The 21560-nt window shown below is 33.3% G+C and overlaps 1 protein-coding gene across 3 annotated transcripts in view; it reads left to right on the top strand.

The window, feature by feature from the left end:
- LOC129953695 (uncharacterized) overlaps positions 1-21560 on the top strand; it is a 248377-nt gene that overhangs the window by 149320 nt on the left and 77497 nt on the right. For all 3 annotated transcript variants that reach the window (XM_056067035.1, XM_056067037.1, XM_056067036.1), the window contains 2 exons: positions 9791-10382; positions 14872-14983. In XM_056067035.1, coding sequence (XP_055923010.1) covers positions 10079-10382; positions 14872-14983 — 416 coding nt within the window. In that variant the 5' untranslated portion in view covers positions 9791-10078. The remainder of the gene's footprint in view (positions 1-9790; positions 10383-14871; positions 14984-21560) is intronic.

Here is a 21560-nt window from a genome sequence, read left to right as displayed (position 1 = left end):
GTCATACCATAGGAGAGAATTTAATTAAACCATCAATATCAACATTTCTGAAGACAGTTCTTTAAAAAGATGACAAAGACGTTCAAAATATGCCACTAAGTAACAATACTGTTTGCAGAAGAATAGATGAAATGAGTGAGGATATTGAAAGGCAACTCGTTGAAAAACTAAAAACAAGAAATTTCTCGTTGCAAATGTATGAATCTACTTTAAGACAGAGTGAGGCCGTACTTTTAACTTATGTAAGATATATTGACGAATGTGATTTTCATGAAGAAATGCTGTTCTGCAAATCTTTAGAAATCACAACTACTGCCAAAAATATATTTAGTAGGCTTAAAGATTACTAATAATTCAATAATATACCCCTGAAAAATATATCATCTTGCGCTGCAGATGGTGCTCCTAATATGATGGGGAAGAAAAATGGTTGCTTAAAATTGATGAAAGATGAGAACCCAAAAATGTTTCTTGTTCATTGTGTTATTCACAGGGAAAACTTGGCAGCCAAAAACCTGTTCTGCATGAAGTTCTAAATTCTGTTATAAAGTGTATCAATTCTATTAAAGCAAGTGCCAAATGTGAACGTCTTTTTAATCTTTTTTGTGAAGAACAAAATGAGGATTATGTAAGACTTATACTTCGCACTGAAGTAAGATGGCTCTCGAAAGGGAACTGCTTGAACAGATTTATGGAACTTTTTGATACTCTCAGTGATTTTTTAAACGACAAACCAGAAATAAAAAATCTGATGACGATTGATGGTAAGGCTTTTGTGAGTTATTTAGCTGATATTTTCGAAAAACTAAATACATTAAATAAGCAACTTCAAGGAAAAAATAAAACTTTCGTTGAAGCAAAAACGAAGATATTTGGGTTCGTTACCTTTATTGAATTATGTCAGACATATATATGATGCAACCAATGCTAGTGAATCTTTCTGATATTTCAAATGTACAATATCAAGAAGAACTCGCTGAAATACAAAATGATGAGTCCATTAAACCTTTATTCGACATAAAAGAACCATGGCATGGCTTTCTAAAGAAACCGAAATCAAATACCCCAATACAACCAAATATGCTACAGAACTGTTATTACCTTTCCCTTCTTCATATTTAACGGAATGCGGATTTAGTGCCATAAATGACTTTCTGATAAAAAAAAGAATTCGTGAATTTCAGTTTTAGATTATATGTTTTGAAAACAATCTAACTGTGTTTACTTATTTTCTCTGGATTTCTTTATTCAACTTTTCAGATGTTTGTATATTCAAAATTGTTGAGGTCTATATTTAAAATGTAAGGGGGACATGAAGATTTTGGAAAGGTTCCGGTGGGACATAGCAGAAAAAAGGTTGGGAAACACTGGTCTATGCCAACAAGCTACCATTGATAAATTTCGTACGAATAACGAACTTAAAAGCAGTATCGGCTCGTTTATGCTTGAAAACAGTCGAAAATTGGGTTCAGCGTGTGGACTTCTCGAGCGTGCCCGTGGAGGCCTAACATAATGGCATCGAATGCACTTTGATTGGAATAAAGAACTTCATTGATATCTAACACCGTTTTTGCTTAATTGAAATAAAATTGAAGATTGATAATAAAATAAAACAGATTATTCATAACAACGCACTTTATAGATAATAATATACTTCAAAAATCTTAAAGTGTGTCCACCCCAAAGAAACATTTCAGGAAACATTATTTACAAAATTAAATGTTGAAATATTTTTCATTTGTTTAAAAAACGTTTTAGAAACATTGCAGACAAATTTCTGAGTTGTTTTTTGAGAAACATTTCTGAAAAGTATTTTTGTTTCCCATTTTTGGTTCCAGTTTAGTGCATGAAAATGGAGTGTTAAACAAGCAACACAATTTTCATAATTTGCACTTTCGGAATTTTTAAACAAATTGTATGATTTTTTGATTTTATTTTTAGTATGTTCGTTAAGCAGATGTCAAAAAGGCAACATTCAGGAAATATTCTCCGTTTCTGGAACGTTTTTTAAATGCTTCTGAAATGTTTCGGAACGGTTTCAAAAATGTTTCTTTGTCTGGACATACTTTAAAGGTCACCGTTCAGAAAACAACTTGACGTTTAATAGTATATGGAATAATGGTTGCACTTAATAATACTGTTCTTTTTCAATTTAGAAGACAGCGCAAAATAAATTAAAAAATACTAGTTTCACATACAAAACGTTATGGCCTCTTAATAAATTGAAAAAAATTACTTTTAAAGTGAATTTTCTTTGGTTGCGTCAGAGATGTTTTATTTTTCATCATGAATCTTTTAAGGATTCATAATTGATCTAAAAGAAATATGACACAGAATTGGTTTAAACCAATTTTCGACTCAAGTTAGTGGTGAATAAATAAAGTTATTGAGTTCTTTCATTTCTTTCAAAATCCTATTGAAAACGTGAAGTAATTTTCTTTTTCGTCTTCCTTGTCAACATTGTTTTTATTCATAAGAAATAACATTTTCAATTTTCCTCGTTACTCATTTTTGATCAAAACTTGCTTAAAAGCTTTACTTTTCAAATAGTTCTCCAGCATTTACATTCTTTTTGATTCATTTTTTTGACTTTTGTACTGATACACTAAACTTGGTTATCCAAACTCCAAAGTTATTCCCAAGCCGATGACTTCGACGTACTAAATAGTCTCCAAAACTCATCTAAGTTGTTGTTTGTTAAAACTTAAACAATATTCCCATTCAATGCCGTTCTAAGCAGGATAACAATCACATATAGTAATGATAAAGCTCAAAGAAGCAACATTTGTGTTTTTGAGTGGTATTCACAATAATTATACCTATCTGAATCTCATTCAGAACCATTCCATTGAGTTTAAGATTTAAGATAGAATCTTTCGAGAATTGTAACTAAAATGTGGTAGTCAATTCCTTAAGGAAAATATTAATGCCTAGTTAGCTCTTTAAATAATATAATTACATTATTGTAAGGATTTTTCAACACCTTTCAACAAACATCAAAATTTTGTGTCGGAATGCATTGTTTTTTTAAGATTAAATAAAGTGTTCCTACTTTTTTGGCAGGCCTTTTATGAAGCTCGCATCAAATGAACTCCAAAAGATTCACAAGCAATAAGGCTTTTAAAACACAATGCATTCTTAAATATTAACAAAATATTTATCAATAAACTTAAAAGATTAAATTTTAAATTTATTGCAATACAAAAATAATTAAATTGTTGATCCTATTATTTTGGCCCTAGCTTTAAGTGTACTATACGTGAGTTCGTCGATATATGCGTGCGGTTGCCGTCGTCGTATTCAATGTCCTTGTTCATCGAATTTCAACAACCTATGACGTTGATTTAGAGGTGAATTCATTAAAATCAATTCCATTAAGGTTATTATGTTTTTTGGTTTCAGAGCAATCATCATGGGATGAGCATAGAGCATTGGACAGAGCTTGCAGCCACTCTTATAGCAACTTTTAGGTACAAATGTGCATATTTATAAATATATAAAACCAGCCATAGATACATCCATATGTAATAGAAAATTAAATGAAATTTGAAACACAAAACGCGTTATTAAATTCATAACATTTTATTTATAATTTAAACCAATTGAAAAGTCAGGTTTAATAAAAATCTCAATTTACGTATGTTTGTATTTTTATATTTTCTATAATGATCAACAATAAACGTATGTGTATCTTCGCCGAATTCCTTATTTTAAAAATAAATTTTGATTGAACATAATATGAGTTTTACACCAAAATGTTGAAAAATATGTACAGAACATAGATAATATTTCAAAGGATACTAATTTCACCATTTTAGTATTTTTCATTTAATTAATTTTAGAACTTGGTTGGGAATAAAATTTTATGAATGTATGTGTTATAGTTATGGTAACTTAATAACTTAGTTATTTTTGGGATTTTCAAACAAAAATAAATACATATTTTTAAAACTCACTAATTTGTTGTTTTTTTTAAAAGAACAATTCAAAAATTAAATAATAAAATGTCGTGAGGCTTTTGAAAAATGTCAACACTTTATTGAAACACTTTATATCTTAAATAATATAATAACATAATATTTTGTATACATTTTTTGACTTTAGAGCTCTAAAATCCTAAAGAAGATAGAAAAGAAATAAATAACAAAAAAAAACACCTTAAATGAAGGATATTCACATTTGTAGACATCTTAAGTTAGGCATCTTAAGTTGCAATCACTTAGATTCAATGCATTTAGTTATCAATTGTATTTGCTTTAAGTATTTCATTTGTGTGATATTGCAAACTGAAACACCAAAACCATAGAGTTTAGTGAATTTTAAATAAAGTGTAATAAAATTTAGTTTTCCTTAAGTTAAATAAAACAAATACTAACTAGTTTTTGAAAATGATTATTTTTTTAAAACAAATAAAAAATGTCAACATTTCTGATCATCATTAAATTATTTAAATCGCTTCTTTAGTTTCTGAGAACATTTAAGAAGAAAATAACAGTTTTATAAAAAATAATTTTTTCAATTGAAAGAAGCCAAGTTGAGAAACTATTTTTTTGGGGAAAATTATATAGAAAAGTCCGTTTTTCAGAAAAATCGGATTTTGGATCTTTTACTACAAAATGAGTACTCTTGTGTTTGGTCCTAAACAAAACAAAATTAATAATGCTTACCGCGAAAATCTTTAATTCTAAGTTTAAAGAAAATCCTTATTTTGTAGGGGCGAGGACAAACGGACGAAAGTTGAGTACTCACGTTTTTCGTAATAGTTTCGTAGTTCGAAATTTCTTACGAATACAAAACTTGACAATAGATTCAATACACTCCAACATGGGTTTCATATTGATCAGACATAAAAATTTTTCAACTGATGAATGTTTTTATAATTTTACATCGAAAAGTCAACACTTCATTAACTTCCCATAGGAATTTACTGTCACTGTAATTGGTCCGATTTTTCGAATTAAAAATTTCACATATCTCGACGTTTCAAGGTCCCTAAAATCGAAATTAAAGGTTTTAAGAGAGATTTCTGTACGTACAATCGTACGTCCGTACGTTCATGAAGGTTTTTCGTCGTCCATAGCTCAAGACTCAGTAAGGCTACAGACTTCAAATAAAATGTGTTATAAATTTGATTTTATCTTCAAAACAATTTTGTGCAACGAAGAATAACATTTTACGTTTTAAACATCTCTGTTAAAATTTTGAATAAAATTGAATTGGCAGTTTTTTTTATTAAAAATAAAAAACCTAAAATAAGTATTACTCTAAATTGGTACAAATTGAATCTTTTCAAAACATTAAGAAATTAGCTTTAAAATAATTTTATATATAAAAAAAATAGTGTTGATGTTTCTTTTTTACAAAAAATTAGAACTTAAACAAAATATTACTAAAAGTTTGTAAAAATATTGAAGCTTAAGTAATTGTAGACTCAAATATCTTTTTAAAAATTTTAAAGCATGACTTCAAACTAATTCTATTTTATAAGAAATATTGTTTTCAACATTTTGAAAAATTTTGAGAAAAATCGAAATGACAGTTTTTCTTACAAAAAATAAAAAGCTTAAAAAAACATTGCTAAAAGTTAGTAAAAATTTACTTTCGACTCAAATATCTTTTCAAAAATTAAAAATATTGGCTTCAAGCTTATTTTATAGCGCAGAAAATATTATTTTGACGTTTAGTATATTTTTTATAAAAATCAAATCGTTATTTTTTTTTCATAAAAAAATAAAACATACAGAAATAAGTACGCAAAATTGGTAACAATTGATGTTCGTTTTACGATATCTCGTGAATAATAGCAGAAATTGACTTAAAATTAATTTCATTCATCTATTTTGTATTTGTTTATAAAAACTTTAGAAATAAATTGTTTTAAGAAATGCAGCTAAAATTGGTAAAAATTGTTTTTCAACTAAAAATCTCCTTTACAAAATTAAATTTTGAAATCAAACTATTTTATTTTATGCAAAATATTGTTGGTTATTTTTATATTTTTTAGATTAAGCAAGAAAAATCTACAGATTCGATAGAAAGTTATCAGTGTGGGTCGCATCCCAGCCTCTTAATAATATTTAAACTCAAGTAATGCTTGCTATACCACTCGATTAAACTTTTTTCATCCCGTTAAAGTTAAAAACAATTATGCAATGGTTCAACTTCCATACAAATCTTAAAATCATCGACAAATAATAGTTCTTCAGCTTTCTTGATAACAAAAGACAAGTCATTTATAAAAATAAAAAATAGGTGTGGACCAAAATGAATCCCTTGGGGCACATCTGAATAATTGATACTTACTAAAAACACTAACTATTTTTACGGATTGAGTACGATTTATAAGATAGTTTTTTAACTACTTTAATTAATTTAAATAAAAACCCGTGTTTTGTAAAAAAAATCCTATAGATTGAAGACACTCATGTCTGAAGATTGTAAGGTTTGTTGCTGTTGACCATACACTAACAAAACCGTTCTTAGAATTAGAACACACCTATGTATAGTACACGAGTCTCTCAATAATGTGAATTAATTAAAACAAGGCGTTTTCGGATTTTAGAGGGATTCAAATTACTGTAACTTTTTTCAATTCTCATTAAAAATATTTGTGTAAATCACAGTTTCATCATTTATTAAATTCGGAAAAAATAAATCAATAAAATACAAGTGATTGCAAGTACACTTCATTTAAAAAAACTAGAAACAAATCATTAGAATCGGTTCAATTCTTCATAAAAAAAACTTGTAATTTTGATTGTCGAACAGCTTGGATTGACCTTTCTTGACCACTGCTCTTAGTTTTAGAATTTCGGACATCGTTTCTATGTCCAGTTCATTTTGATTTGAGTACTCAAGCAGCGTATTTGTGCATTGTATTCCTTAGGAGCTTGTTATTTTAGGGGCTGTAGTGACTTCGTCGATTTCACTTCTGTGACTTACTTACTTACTTAAAGTGGCACTACAGGCCTGTGTAAACTAGGGCCTCACCCAACAAACTTCACCATCTAGCTCGGTCCCTAATTAGATGTCTCCAGTTTCGCGTTCCAAGATGGGTGAGGTCACTTTCCACTTGTTCACGCCACCTGTTCCGCGGTCTTCCTCTACTGCGCTGTCCTGTGGGTGTTGATTCGAAGACTTCCAGGGCCGGAGCATTGGTTTCCATGCGCTTAACGTGACCTAGCCATTTTAGTCGTTGGACTTTTACCCTTCTGACTAAGTCTATGTCGCTGTACAGCCCGTACAGCTCGTCATTCCATCTTCTTCTGCACCCTTCGATGCATACGGGACCGTAGATCACACGAAGAACTCTCTCGAACTGACTCAAAGTGCTTTCATCCGCTTTTGTCATAGTCTATGCTTCTGCACCGTATAGCAGGACTCTGATGATAAGGGTCTTATATAGCAACACTTCGGTCCTTCGAGAGAGGAATTTTATACTCAATTGCTTTCTTAGCCTCAAGAAACAGCGGTTAGCAAGAGTTGTTCTTCGATTGATCTCAGCACTGGTGTTGATTTCTGCGTTTACAGCGGATTCTAGGTAGACAAAGTCCTTGACTACTTCAGAGTTACGTCTGTCGATGGTGACGTTTTGACTAAGACGTTAGTGTTGTAGGTCCTTTCTTGACGACAGCATGTACTTTGTTTTGTCCTCATTAACCGTTAAACCTATTTTTGCCGACCTCTCAGTTTGTTTACGATGGGCTTTAGACGTTCGCATATTACGGAAGAGAAGATTTTCAGGATCGGACAAACAAAACTGAGGTTCTATTCTTCTGCGACTTCCCAGTCTCTTACAGTCTGTTTAGTATACATTTAAAGCACTTAGCGATAGAATAAGGGGGAAGTTGGCCCCAAGACAAATTCAGGTTCATTACAGCATGTCTCAAGGGTAGTTTTTTTATCCCAGCAGCAATGTCTTCACATTCTGTTGCAATAATTTCACTAAGTTATCGTTTTTTGTAGTATGCCTTGACTAAATTTATAATATTTTGGTTCATAGGTTGATGTCTCCATCAGAACTAGTTAGCTTTCCTTTATTGGAGTGACAAGTTGCATTGTCAAGAAGGAACACTGCCCTTTTTGGCAAATTATTATCCTTTCTTTGTTATTTTTTCTTCCCCGTGCTGTATGTTCAGTAGACAAAACGAGCGTTTTACTGGGAAGAAGCTTCCAGTATAAGCCGGTTTCATCAGCATTATAAATGTGCTGTGGAGCAAGAGATTCGTATTGTTTCATGCAGTTTTTTCAAAAATGTATTGACTGCTGTTTTATGACATGACAACATTTCGCCGCACATTTTTAATGTTCGAACACCATGCATTTGCTTAAATTTGTGTACTCAACCTTGACTAGCTTTGAAATTCCGGGCTCCTTTTAACCGCAAATTAAACTTTTTTTAAATTTTGTTCAGCAGAGAAGATCTGTTGAAACTGGAACGTGGTACTCTTTTAGTTTTTTTTTAGCCACTCGAACAATGCATTTTAAATTTTTGGTATTTCGGATTTCCTAAGCTTCTTTCTCTTCCCTGGTCCTGATTCAGTTTTTTCTTGCAATGGTACAGCAGCTTTTTGGAATTCAAAAAGGTAAAAACTTTGTGTACTCAACCTTGGGCCCGTATTTATAAATTAGAGTTTTGAAAGATTGTTTCCAGCAATCCAGAAACACAACGTCCAGTTCTTGGCAAGAATTACATTCTCCGTATGAATTTTGACTCAGATGTTAAGAATTTGAAGTTTCAAGTACAATAATTGTTATTTATTGTCCAACTTTTGTATGGTTTATGACGTATGTTTTCCTCTGTGTTATATTCAAAAGACGTAAAAACTACCTCAAAGTTGTAGCTGTCCATGGTGATGTTTTGTCCAAGACATCATCGTTCAATGTTCTTTTTTGATGACAGCATATACTTGTTCTTGTCCTCATTGACCACTTAGACCATCTTTTCCTCTTTCGCCGCAAAAACGCTCCACTGACATAAAGCTTTGATCTTCCAATTATTTTAATATCGTCTGCGTATCCGAGCAATTGGATGGATCTTTGAAAAATTGTGCCTCTGGTGTTGACGGTTGAGTTTTGCACAATTCTTTTCAGAACGGTGTTGAAGAAGTCACATGACAGTGTATGGCCTTGTCTATAATCTTTTTTGACATCAACTGCATCGGTGAGATCTTTTCCGACATTGACAAATTAACTATTAAGCTACTTCTACTTAAAAAGTTTATTGGCAGCTTAGGCTATCGTTGACGTTATTCATAACTCAACTTTGAGATTTTCCGAAAAAAAAAGTTTTGGATTACCGTTGAAAGTTTATATCAGAGATCTTAAGAATTGTTTTTCTGGGATATTCATAAATGAAAACCTGTTCTCATTTTTTGGGATATTCGTAAAGTATATCGTTTTTCATTATTCAAATAGTGTTTTCATAAGAAAAAAATATCAAAAACCATAATATGATGCAAAACAATTTAGAAACAAGTTAATCTCAAATGTGGGATATTCGCAAATCCAAAAAGCATACCATTTCTAAGCTCAACATTTATTCAAAAAACAAATAGCTTAGGAAGAGTAACAACATCTTTTGTAAATAATTACTGATACTTGATAAGTTACTGAAATCTCAAAACATCATAAAACAACCGAAATAAAAGAAAGAAAAAAAAAGCTTTAAGATTTAAGAAATAATTTCTAAAAGCCCATAAAATATGTTTTCATTAACAAATAAATCATTAACTTTATATGTCTTATGTTTTATTAAACTAACAAAATAAACTTTAGTTTTTCTTTTTAGAAAATCAAAATTCATCTCCAAAGGACAAACACCACTCCGCCTCCGGCCACAACATGATGATGATGTTAGTGTTAGAAGAAAAATTATGAAATAGTTTTTGGATACTTCAGGGACTTAACCCTCCAACTTTTCAAACAAAACGAAAAAAAAAACGATATCATTTGTGTTGATGTGTTGTTTTTTTTCTACAAAACTCTATTTTTAAAATTTCAAAAATTCAACTCAAAAATCACAACAAAGAAAACCTAACACCTGACAAAAAAGAAAAAACAAAAACAAATCATCACTATGTACAGTCAAATTCTAGTCTATTTTGGAATACTCTTAGTTATAATCACTAGTAACAGTTATGCGAGTGTTCAGGTTAATCATCAATCACAACATGATGTGACAAATGATATTCCATCAGTCGATAAAATGGATCAATTACCAATTCCAAAGGATCAAACTCTAATTGTACGACTGCCATCAAATACACTGCTCAAATATACAGCCTACAAGGATGTTTCGATATTGCATTTTCGCATACCGCCAGATTCGAAGACAGCTTATTTTACATTCAAAGCATTGGAGGAGTCAAAAAGTGCCTTTCGTAAGTATAATTTTGGTCTTCTATATAGTTTCAACAATTATCAAGCTTTTAAACAATTCTTTATAAAGTAAATAAGGCCTCCTTAAAATGCATCAAAGGATCTTTTCTAGAGTATAACCTTTACATTCATTTGAAATGCTCAGCTATAATTTTTCGAAACTCATCTACCATATAGAAAATTAAGACTTTTCCTTGATGTCTCATATAACCTCTTTAAATTATCTCAAAAGGATATATTTAGTTGCGTAGCCATGGTAACACATCCTTGTTTTATACGAGTGCAAATAGACAATTCAACTACTTACAAAAACACAATTACACATACATATAGCTTTGCATTATGACTAAATTTCATTAAATCAATTCATGCTCAATTTCGTCAAATCAACTCAAGTGACATAAAGAGTAGATAGCTAAATTGCATTATACAATATCATAATTGATAAAAAGGAAATTACGCACATCAAAGGACCAACAACTACTCGCACATATACACACTTACAATATACCTGTACTGTAGTTCCTGTCTTTGTCTCTGGGCAAATTAAATCATAATGTCCTTGCAAAGTGTCTTCAAATTGTTACCTCATTTGCACTCACTGTACCAATCCTGAATCCTGACACTATACTTACAAATAAAACTCACACCAGGACCGTAGGTATACCAAAGCTTGTTCACTTTTGTGTTGTATATGTAATGTAAGGTAAAGTCCTACATACAGACACTTCTTATATACGAAAAGGATAAAATCTTCTTCCTTCTCGGGCCGGGTAGGGCGCAATTTTGCCACCCATCAATTCAATTTTCTCGTCGCCTCGCCACTACAAAGGACACATGATCCTTGTGAGAGCAGGAGGAATCATATCTAAATTACTTTTCGGTGGGTGTGTTCGGTTGGCTGATGGTGAGGTGTAATCTAACAATAATAAAAGCAAGGTTACGGTAACTTGCGGTATGGTTGGGTGAAGTGGGGTCGGGTGGTGATATTAGGTGAGTTGAGGTGTGGCAGGTGAGGTGAATCTAATGAAATATTCTCAAAAGCAAACGGGGAATGGGTTAGCTTTTCCAACAATGTCGATGTCGCCGTGACGCGGCTGTATAAGCATCAGCAGTGGCGTCATCCTTTGGAGATTCTCCCTTATATAAAATATATATGTATGTACATATGTATATATGGGTGGTGGGCGAGGAATGGTAAAATACAGTATGAATAAAACCCGTCAAAGTATTCACTCAAAGCAATGCAATGAAGCTTGTAACCCTCGAACCGAACCCAAGCAAACCTTCAAAGAAATATGACTTTTATCACTGTTATACTGTTACTGATGTTAAACTCCAAGGATCTAAAAATATACGAGTAAAGTATGGGTTCTCAATGTTGGGAGGATGGGAGCTTGTTGTTTGTCAACAAAATGACGTGACGTGCTAAAAGCTATTGATTCCTCGAGATGCCATGTGATACGACCTCCCAAGGGATACAATTTCTACATCGCAGAGATCTTCTTGTTGGTTATTTTCGTTGATATAAATCTAAGGATATCTTGAAGTGGAAGAGGGGTCAGGGCTGATGTGGTGTGAATCTTAGAAAATTTATTGAATGAAGTGCACCAAAGGTTTCAAGAACGGCGGCGCCTCCGCTGGCTGTATACCGTATGCCTTTCCCGTGTCACTTTTGTCGCAGTTATCGTTGTCCTTGTTGTTGTTGCTGTGGTGACGATTTTCTATGGTTTGATGTTGATGACAATGTCATCAAAAGTGATGAAAACACAGTTGAAAGCCACCTTTGCAAAAAGGTGTGGATAGAATTTGATATTAGAATGTTTTTGAGAATGGCGATTTGACCTAGTTGGCATGGGTTTTCGATTGACAGACATAAAATAAAGTGAATTGACATAAAAGTGTTGAGAACTTTGAAGGAGTTCTTCGGTTGCATCAGTGCAATGTTTTAAACCTAAGATGCCCTACACATGCACATGCACACTCCTTCGTAATATTGAAGTGGTTTCAATTATTTTGATGAGTTTTATGGGAACTTAGTTTTGAGTTTTTATCATAGTTTTTGTTATATTAAATTATAAAAGAAAGAGATAGATTATCAGCAAATTTAATTTTAACCTTCTACGAAGTACACATTGTGAAGGTTTTTTTAGGGTTTTGAATTGATTATTGAACATTGCAAAAGTCAAAACACAATAAATCACAAGATTTTGGTATCTAATTTTGATCAACTCTTTGAGAAATAACACGATCAGGAAACTTTTTCTGCGAAATTGTGAATGATTCGTTGCTTGTGTGGCATATTTTTGTAGTGAGTTTTGATTATTTAATTGGATTCTTGAAGTACGTTTCTGCACTGTTTTAAGAATTGTGTAGTTTTTACTTATTCAATATTAAACGTTGACAGGTTAAAAAATAATAGCTGCCAAATAGCGGGCTATTGAAAATAAAACTTTCTACTGAAAAGGAGATTCCAATAAAACGTGGATTATATTTTTCCCGGGAAAAATATAAATGTTGGGTCGTGTCAATTCCTACTATTTACTAACCAGCCTAGATAGGTTAATGGATTCCTTTTACTTTTGATAAGAGCCAAAACTATAGAACAGTGGTGTCCAAATGTTGGACCGCGGTCCGCATCGGGACCGCTGACCCATTTTCTGCAGACCCGCGAGAACACAGTAACTTACACTAAAGACTACTTCCGATATAAATAACTTTCGTGGCTCCAAAAAGATTGAAACGAGCTGTACGTTACTTGATAATAATGTACCCCCCACATTATCTTTATTAACGTCAACTCGGAAACTGCCGGCACAAGCACTCAAGGGGTTATTACTACCCTTTATATGTTTATATTTAAACAGAGAACGAGCGTTAGGAAAATAAGGAAGGATTTAAAGGAGATACGATTGCTCTTAAAGTTCTGAACATCAAAATGGAAAGTATGTAAAAACAGAGTTGGCCAAAGCATTCCACATTCTCGATGTGCGATTTAAGAAAGAATCTCTATACTTGACAGTAATTTTAATAATTTTGAGCAAAGGACGCCGCGTGACGCGCTGAAATAAATATAACGTTTGCTTTACGAGTTTAAGTACCTACAATAGCAAGTTTTGACTATGGAACCGGAATAGACCGATTTATATTATTCTACGCTGCCAAATCCTGCTGGAGCAATAACAATGGGCTTGATTTGTAACCAAACAGTAGCGTTAGTTAAAAGCTCGAATATAAAACGACATTATGATACTAAACACAAATCATTTGCCAGAAACTTTCCACTTGGCAGTGATCTGCGTAGGTTTAAAATTTCAAGTTAACTATCAAGTTACTCATCTTCGACCCAAATCATTAGTCGCTCAAAGGCTGAGCAGGAAAAATGTGGTGAGGCTTCCTTACGTTTCTTGGACTAGCTAAGCATATGAAACCATTTACTGATGCTGACGTAGTTAAAGAATGCTTTCTTGAGGCGGGTAACGCTTTATTTGAGAACAAAAAGGATGTTTTTGAGACGATATGACATATTCCGTTATCTGCTCCTGCTATCACTAGAAATACACACGTTTTGTCAGAAGTAATTTATGTAAAAACTGTATTTAAGAAAGATTATTCAGCATTTTAGTACACGTGACGACATATCTTTTTAACAGTGATCAGACTTTTGCAAACGCTTACTTAAGTTTTCGAAACGAAAAAGAAAATGTTTCTGTCATTGCTTTCTTAACGGGTATTTTTAAACATATCAATGACCTTAACCTTAAACTTCATGGCAAGGGAAAGATGGTATGCTCATGTAGGTGTCAAAAGTTTTTCTCGAAAACATTGATTTCTTTATTAATGATCTTGAAAACGATCGATTTCCAAGAAAACACAAACAATCAGAAGTTTCCAGTGAAGAGTTAAGCGTAAAATTTGTGTGTATTAATTACAAAAATTTTCGAAAATAATGTTCATTAAGAATAGATTTCGATCTCGACTTATTACTGAACATCTCCAGGATTTACTGTCAATAGCTTGCACAAATTTTACTCCAAACTTCAAACAGATAATTCGCAACAAAAAATGTCATTTTTGAAACATCGCCTGTTAATTTAGCTGCTAATTGTTTACACATTTTTTACAAACCAGCATAGACGAATTAAGCTTTCAGCAGTATACTTGCAAAAATAAAAGTTTCAAATTTTTCCAACCGAAAAGACTGTTCGTAGTGCTTGGGACACATTTGAGATCACTAGATCAGTAAACCACCAACAGCTGTCCGTGAGAGTGGGCAAAAGGCGTTCGACTTCGTACAAGAACTTGGTATTTTGGGTAACAAAACTTAATGAATTTTTCTTAGTGCCTTGGGCATACACCTTTACAAAATTAAAATAATCCAATAAATATAAATTTGGACAAGAAACTTGAACAATTAACACCCTTTGTTTTTTTTTTGTTTTGTTTACTTTAATCCATAACTTATCAAGGTTTTATTTTTTTAATTTACAGATAGAGTTTGTAAGCCCCGTGATGTAACACTTCATTTAAAAGCCGGCAGTTATCCTGTGATAAGTCCAGAAAATATTACATTCCCAAGAAACTTTTTAAATGCCGACCAAAGGTGAGTAAATTATATGAATTGTTTTTGTGTATGATATTACTTTTAATTATTATTTTACTTAGAAGGACCAGTGAAATTTATACCTTATTTCAAAAAAAATAATACGACGTTGATCTTATTTTAGCACTTTAAAAAAAAAAAGTTCTACAATTATAGTCAAAACATTGAAACACCTTTCTTTGGGTGAGAACATTTTCTCTATAATAAATTATTTTATTTAAAAAAACAATGTGTGAAGAGTTTAAGCAAGCCAGGAAGGCCTGAAACGATTTTATTTAGAGGAGAATATTTTGACTGACAAAAAAAGAATTGTCAAATAAATTAGATGGCGCAACAGTCCGTAGAGAACCAGGGCTTAATAACTTACAACTCTCAACCATTCATGTGTGCGAGTAATTTCAGGGATGGAGGGGACCTATAGTTTATATGCCGAATCCGAACGGCTAATTTTAGAAAGCACTTTTTCATGACAAGAATTACTCTTGGAGAATTTGTCAATTCCTCGCAAGAGGCAGTACCCGTGAATGAAACTTTTTTTTAGGTGGCACAGGCAGGGATCGAACCCAAGACATCTCGCATGACAGTACAACGTACTTTTTTTTCAAATTCGTTTTTATTAATTCATTCTTAAACCTATCTTAAAGCTAGACAAAAATTCATAAAACTAGCCTAATTATCCATAACTTACAACTAACTTAATGGTCCCATACGGACACTTTAAGTTAAACTATAACACTAACTACTTATGCCTTTCGGCCCTAAGATATATTTTACTTCAATTTATATTTTATTTATTTCTGTGTTTATTAAAAAATTTTGAAAAAAAAACTATTATCAAGGTCCTTTTTTTTTACTTAAAAACTACTTAAAATAAGATCCTTAAAATAAAACTTAAAACTTACTTAAACTACCTATTCTACCTATAAGCTACTTAAAACTAGAACAACCACAGCAGCAAGTCTAACTATCTAACATTTTTTATTTTCATATTTTTTTTTTTTTGTTTTTTAATGTTTTTTTTTTTATTTCTTTTTTTTGTATTTTTTGCATTTCTTTTTTATTGTTTTTTTCTTTATTTCTTTTTGTGTCACCATGCCTATTCTACTTAAAACTAAACCCTAAAATTATAAAACAAGTATGTAAGCCAGCCAAGGCTTAAAACCCCATCCCTACTACCCAATATCAAGTGCCAATTGAAGCCACCAAAACTGCTTCACCCTATCAGTTCGGTCCCGTTCGAATACAGCCCTACTAAACCGAAGGAGCTCTGCTCCGCCTTGTGCCATGACGTCCCGACTGTACGGGAGTCGCCTATCCACGGTTCTTCGTCTGACGTGGTAGATTAACGGAACTGCCAATCTATCCTGTATCTGACCGCATTTGTCTAAAAAGAGGAATGCCTCTGGTGGAATGAACCCGCTCAAGCATGCACTTTCAAAATACTCGTCGTTCAGATAGAACGCCCCGAAAATTAAATTGTTGAACGTTGAACCACACAGGACAACCATACTCGATCATTGGCCGTATGAGGGCCATGTAGCAAATTACCTTCACTCTGGGGTCAAGCCGACTGCTAAAAAACAGCCGTTTCGTCAGAGTGAAGGCTCCTCTGGCCCTGGTCAGAGCAGCATTTATATGTCTGTCGAAATATAAATACTGATCTAACCAGATACCGAGGTACTTCACTACACTTTTGCTCGCTAATGGCTGCCCGTGAAGATCAACGATGACCATCTTGCGCCAATTCTTACACGTATCCCTCGTGGCCCTAGCCAACGGAGTCCGGAACAGAATTGTCTCTGACTTCTGGACATTTATTTTCAGTTTCCAGTCGTCACAATATCGCTGATTAGTACAACGTACTAATCATCATGCCACGGTTATGCCATGGTTATTACAAAAAAAAAACATGATATTCTTGCAATTTCTCGGTATTAACACTTGTTGTCACTGACACTTCTTTAATAAGCCATTTGAAGATAGCTCATTCGTTTTCAAAGCAGCTCGAGCAAATTCCGCCTTACATGATAGTATTATGGCTTCTCCACTTCTTGAGCGCGTTAATGATTATATAGGACCAATCTTTTTTCGTACTCGTAATAAGGGGAGAGTCCAAAAGATCTTAACATACATACATAATGTGCCCTGGCATTAAAGGTGTTCTTCCGCATTAGCAAAACCCCAGCGAGAGCTTTTCGATTTATATTATTTTTCTGGGCTCGTTTCGTATATTTGAAAACAGCATTTGTAAATCCGATAAAAAAAAAATCAAATCTTTTCCATAAAATTATCGACCGATATCACTAACGTTTACTCTTTCTAAGACCATTAAAACGCTAATTAATTTATCAGCTTAAGAAATGTCTTGATGAAACAAAGCTTTTTAATGGGCAGGCGGAGCGGCGCGCGGTGCGTTCTTCGTAGCGATAGGTCTACTGGTGATCTATGGTTTATTTTACCAAACAGGGGAACGAATCCTTAAATCGTTTTGGAGAAAGTAAGACTGTTACAATTTCAGAGGCATTTGATAGAGAGTTTGTTAAGAAGCTTTATTGTTGAAAACGCGTACGCATTTAGTATTGATGAATCTCTTCTTTGTTGGGTAAAAAATTACTTATCCATAAGATAAGCGCCTTATTTTTAATGCAACGTGCGTATAAAGATAAGTTAACACATATTATCAATCATTATCTCATTTCTTATTGTAAATTTCAGCAGTCATATGTAGTGCAGGATTTAAAGTTTGACGGCACACAAAATGAAAAACTTCTATTTTCATATTTATTTACGCTTTAAACCTTTTCTGGACTTCCACAAAAACTACAAAACCAAAGTTAGCCAAATCAATTAAGCCGTTCTAACAAACAGCGATTAATTTTTAAACATATAAATATTGATAGGATAAAAAACAAGTTTAAGTTGGTACCGAAAAAAATATGCCACTAAGTCCATGAAGAACCAGGGCCTAGTGACTTACAACTCTCAACCTGTGTACGAGTAATGTTATCAGAGATTGAATTTTTTGAGAAAGCACTTTTTCATGACAAGAAATACTCTTGGAGGATTTGTAAATTCCTCGCAAGAGGCAGTACCCGTACAAAACTTAGGTGACACAGGTAGGGATTGAACCCAAGACCCCTTGCATGACAGTCCAACACACGATCACGCAAAAAAATGTATATATTACAAATGAATAAGTAAAATGAAATAAAGTGGACGTCATCACCACTGAATTAAGTAAAGCCTAAAAATAATAAATAATCCTATAACTGAATAAAATCAGTAACTAAATTATTTATACCAAACTTAAAGCCGCTGATTTTCCATCTTTTTTTATTTTGAAATAGAACCACCAATATATCGTTGTTTTCAGGTTTTCAATCTACGATCTCATTTAGCAAACTAAGGAGTTCCTCAAGGAAGCAACTATTGTCCTTTGTTATTTATCTTAACTATCAAAGGCGTTATTAATATTATTGATAATTCAATTGTCTATAGTTAGGCTGATAACATGTAAACAATAAATGTTATTTCTACTCTATCTAATTCTATCATAGTCCAATATGATCTTGACTCATTTCGGACCTGGTGCAACAAGAATTTCTTAGAACCCAATGTTGATATATGCATATTCATACTATTCACCCATAAGCGATCACATCATCCCTCCCGAACTTACAGTCTGCACAATAATGTTACCAATAGTTCTGCTTGTTTTATTAGCGACCTATAGGAGTAATTTACGACACTAAGTTATATTTTCAAGCCCATTTTGGCCATATATTTAAAAGCTCCAACTTATCCCTTAGTTCCATTAAATGTTGGCCTAAAGAGTTCTTAAACTTAACATTATCTTATCCCTTCATCCCTATACACCACCTTTGTATTCTCTTTTTACATCAGCTTTAAGCACTGACTATAGACTCACAATTTCTTCCAGAAAAAAATTACAATCTATACTAACCAACGGAACTTCAGACATGCGGCCTTTTCAAAAATAGTAGCTTACATAGCGCTAGGTCTTTTGCTTAAACCACAAGGCCCAAAATTTGTCACAAAGTCCAAAAAGTTAAAAAAAAAATAAAAAAAAAATCCAAAACCAATGTCGTAAGACCAAAATTGTTAGTTGCTATTTTGCAGAAAAGAAGTTTTTAAAAGCATAAAAAAGAAATGTCATAACATCAAATTTTTTTATCTTTTGTTGTTATTTTTTGGGCAATAATAATTATTTGGAATTTTATAAAACTTTATATTCACAAAGTCATACAACAACTAAATTTTAATAAAACTGCTATGAAATTTTTAATTTGGGCTCGCTTTAAGTTTTTTGTTCATCAAAACCTAATGTTTTAGCCTTCGAGCCCAAAATAAAAAATAAAGACTAGGTATAGTTGCTCACGGTAGCGAATTCTTTGTTCAGCTACTCATTTACTTACTTATTTAAGGTGCTACAGTTCAAGCCTCAACCAACATGCGTCTCCAGCCAGCTCAGCCTGCTTTCTCTAGTTTCGCACGTCGAGTGAGGTCTCCATCCACCTGCGTGCGCCACCTGAGTTGCGGTCTTCCTCTACTGCGCGGTTCCTCGGGCTTGGATTCAAAGACCTTCCGAGCTGGTTCGTTTATGTCCATTCGCTCGACATGACCCAGTCATCTAAGTCGTTGGACTTTGATTCTGTTAACCAGGTCAGTGTCAGTGGGATGATGAGTGTCTATAAGACAGTGGTGATTTTAGATGCTCGAAAGGGAACTTTACTACTCAATTGCCTTCTAAGTCCAAAGAAGCAAGAGTTATTTTTCGTTTGATTTCAGCGCTGGTGCCGTTGTCAAAGTTTATAGCAGTGCCTAGGCAGATAAAGTCCTCAACTACCTCAAAGTTATATATATTTTTGATGACAGCATATACTTGGTCTTGCCCTCATTGACCACTAAGAGCATCTTCTCCGCTTCCGTCGCAATGCTCAAAAACGCTCCACTGATCTCACGCTTTCATCTTCCAATTACCATCATCTGCGTATCCGAGTAATTGGATGGACCTTTGGAAAATTGTGCCTCTAGTGTTGACGGTTGAGTTTTGCACAATTCTTTTCAGACCGATGTTCAAGAAGTCGTATGACAGTGCGTCAGTCGCCTTGTCTAAAACCTTTTTTGACATCATGAATTGGTGAGATCTTTTCCAACCTTGATAGAGCAGCTTGCATTCTCCATCGTCATTCTGCTCAAACGGATAAGTTTGGCAGTGATACTACTAAAACTAGACATTGCTCTGTAGAGGTGCTGTCATACGCGGCTTTAAAATCGATAAAGAGATGGTGTGTATCAATTTGACCTTTTCCGGTTTTTGCAAAATCTGCCGCAATGTAAAAATTTGGTCAATGGTGGAATTGCCTGGTCTGAAGCCACACTGATAAGTACCTATCAGGTTGTTGACGAAAGGCTACAGACGTTGATATAAAACTGCAGAAAGGATCTTATTTGCAATGTGTAGGAGACTGATGCCTCTGTAGTTGATGCTATTTAGAGGGTCTCGTTTCTTATGTTCAGCTAAATAGGTTCTAATGTTCAGTCACATATTTTTTAAAAATGTTGGTGTACCCGTTTTACATAAGATGGTTCAAAAATTCCCTTTTTAAAAATTCACATAAAACTGTTTCATGTTTTGAAAAAAAAAAATATATCTATGCATCAATGCCCATTCCAATTCAGATAACGGTCTAACTGTCAAAAGGAATTCTTATTTGCAATTTGTAGTATACCCATTTCATCACTCCCCATGATCATAGGGTTCGATTTGATAAAAATCTTAACATCTTCTTTTGAATTGAAATCAATATATGTACATATACCTACCCTCTACGTCAAGTTAAAAGCATCTTTTACCATATCTTTGAATAAACCTGCAGGTGTAAAAAGTACTATGTACACTTGCAATATCTGTTGTAAATATGATTCTGCACTTCTGATATGAGTGCTTTTCTAATTTTTGAAATCAAACATTGACACTTAAACCGTCTCGTGTGGGCAAAAGGGAACTTAAATATTAAACAAGTAGTACATCATGATTGCAGCTATGTCCTGCACCACTGCATGCTCCGATGTACACACTACCGTACAAGACCGTAAGACATCTCTTAACCTGTTTTATTTTTATTTGCTGTATATAGACTTAGAAGCTGCAACAAAATGATGGCTATGAGCATCTTGGAAAATAAATTATTAAAAATTTCTACACTCCCATATGCAAGAGGCAAGAGTCGTACCTTGTGTAATGTTGTCTATATGCAAAGCACATCGCAACAAGCCAACCAACCCCCTCCCCAAAAAAAAAAGAAAAACAGCGAACCTTATACTCTCTTTTCCTCGATTATAAATTTATGACGTCGTCGTAGTCGTTTCGGTCGTTTCGCTGCTGCAAGGAATTGCTAAACTAAAATAAAAATACACAAAATAAGCTCAAGGTAGTCCTGGCCGAGCCTGAGTCGGAGTCTAAGTAGAGCAGAGTATGTCACAACTTAAGTGCACAGCAATCCTGCAGGAATATTCCAATTTTCTGTAAAAGTTAAAAAGTAAAAACTAACAT

Source organism: Eupeodes corollae, chromosome 1, assembly GCF_945859685.1.
Source record: "Eupeodes corollae chromosome 1, idEupCoro1.1, whole genome shotgun sequence".
NCBI classification, from domain to species: Eukaryota; Metazoa; Arthropoda; class Insecta; order Diptera; family Syrphidae; genus Eupeodes; species Eupeodes corollae.
Note: the sequence above shows the minus strand (reverse complement) of the source record. Positions and strands in the feature narration are given on the sequence as shown.